The sequence below is a fragment of the Oreochromis niloticus genome, linkage group LG11, assembly GCF_001858045.2.
Source record: "Oreochromis niloticus isolate F11D_XX linkage group LG11, O_niloticus_UMD_NMBU, whole genome shotgun sequence".
Taxonomy (NCBI): Eukaryota; Metazoa; Chordata; class Actinopteri; order Cichliformes; family Cichlidae; genus Oreochromis; species Oreochromis niloticus.
Window position 1 is genome coordinate 3,884,929 of NC_031976.2, and position 1,821 is coordinate 3,886,749.

The 1,821-nt window shown below is 39.0% G+C and overlaps 1 protein-coding gene across 1 annotated transcript; it reads right to left on the minus strand.

The window, feature by feature from the left end:
• Positions 1–730: 730 nt before the first annotated feature.
• On the minus strand, positions 731–1,821 carry LOC112848275 (G2/M phase-specific E3 ubiquitin-protein ligase-like). Its single transcript, XM_025911849.1, has 3 exons — positions 1,554–1,821; positions 1,256–1,410; positions 731–1,042 (listed from the first exon to the last, which is right to left on the minus strand). Exons 1-3 carry the CDS (start codon positions 1,812–1,814, stop codon positions 763–765), a joined length of 696 nt encoding a protein of 231 aa, XP_025767634.1. The 5' UTR covers positions 1,815–1,821; the 3' UTR covers positions 731–762.

Genomic DNA, 1,821 nt, shown 5'->3' on the forward strand with positions numbered 1-1,821 from the left:
TGCAAAGCATTGTATTAAAATAAATAAATACTCAAAGCAATCCTGCCCTCCTAAGACAGGAAATTAATTTGGTCCTCAGTCAGACCTTATGTCAAGGACTGTTTTTGCAATGTGTATGTTTGTTTTGTTTTTTAAGTTATTCATTCTGTCCTTGCAAGAGTACATTGGCTTTCTAGTGATGTCACATTTGCGTGGGTTTGTCATTGCACCACTCGATTACCCTAGGACACTAATATACAGGAGGTTTCGTTATAGTCAATGGAATACCTGAAGCTTCAATTTAGGCAGTGCATCTAATTAACAAATGACCGTTGTCTCAAAGAGACAGAATAACACAATTTGAAAGGTGAGACCTGTCTTAAACACTGCAAACACACTTCCTTAATCTCAGATGTGCTAATACAGTGGAATCATAAATTTTACTAATTTAAATACAAATATTTAGTGTTAAGAAGTTTGTGGTCATGTAATAAAATTAGTGTTAACAGAAATCACAATGAAAATCAAATTACATCCTATCAGTCTCAACAACCAAGATCTGGTAGAAATGACAGAAGAAATAATCTTCCAAAAATATTTGTAGGTCGTTTCCTTTAAAATAACTTACCTAAAAGGTAAAATAATCAAAAACTTCCCCATATGCTGTAAGAATGTGTGGATTTTGCAAAGTTCAAAGGTTTCATTGCACCCAAGTGTTGTTTAGATTTAGTTGTCTGTATTGTATTGTGGACACTGTATTTAACATGAGATGCCTGAAGCAATTCAAACAGAACCAAGACATGTGTTGTATTCTATGTACTCACCCTGAATGGCCATAAGCCACCATTCCCACTGAAAGATGGTGGCTTCCTCTTCTTCACGTCTGTTACTTCCAGCTGGACTCCATCCAATGGTGAAGAGATCCTGGAAGCTGTTCCTTGTAAGTTTATTTCCTGCATTTGTAAATACAGGAAGGAACTGCTTCCAGCATCTCTTCACCATTTGCCAGAACTGACCACACGAGTCCATACCGGCAACAAACTGTTGAATCATGCTGGCAACCCTGTTGACCACAGATTGTACTCTCAATTCATACCACATAGCAAAACAGTCAAACAAAACAGAAAAAGGCTTGTTTTGTCAATTTCAACACTACCTTAACTGCAATATCAATTCAGCAGATTGATTTGTTTAAGTGTTAACTATTAGGGGGGAACACAATGGAAGACGAGCACTGACCAGCAAACTACTTTGTAATTTTCTAACAAATTCTCACCTGTGAAACGCAAAATGAGATACAATCTCGCCCCTTATCCTCTTAACATCAAGTAGTGTGGCAGTGTAGATGTCAGGGATACCACAGCCTGCAATCCAGTCCCCAAGGTGACTTTTCAAGTCTGCCAGGTCTTCTGGGGTGCTGCAGTTGGAAACCTTGAAAATCAGGCAGCTCCATAAATACATACGTTTGAAGCATTCACTAGTTGACTTACATTTTGAGACATTCAACTGATGAGTCAAGCTATGCATTGTGTTTCACTGAATTTAATTACACCTCAGCATGTACACAGCTTTACCTTTTCTATGTTCTGTTTAATGTCTTCGTCCATGAAGACCTCGACATCAAAGTCATCAAGAGATGTCTTCTGGCCACACATCATACAGAACAGGTGTCTATTGATACACCGTGGCCCTGGCCCATTGTGTGCTATCGACCAAGCAATCAGTTTACCAGCCGTATAAAACTTGTTGCTCGACAGCAACTGCTGGCTATAACTGAACAGCAGACTGCCAGGCTTCCCCTCAAAAATCCCTAGGGAATTCTGAGTTTCGACCATAAGTAAG

Excerpts from the sequence above, each read along its gene's own strand:
- LOC112848275 (XM_025911849.1), bottom strand. The coding sequence starts at position 1,814 with ATGGTCGAAACTCAGAATTCCCTAGGGATTTTTGAGGGGAAGCCTGGC. Across the intron at positions 1,411-1,553 it reads TTAAACAGAACATAGAAAAG|GTTTCCAACTGCAGCACCCC; the intron begins GTAAAGCTGTGT and ends CTGATTTTCAAG. Across the intron at positions 1,043-1,255 it reads TCTCATTTTGCGTTTCACAG|GGTTGCCAGCATGATTCAAC; the intron begins GTGAGAATTTGT and ends TGTGGTCAACAG.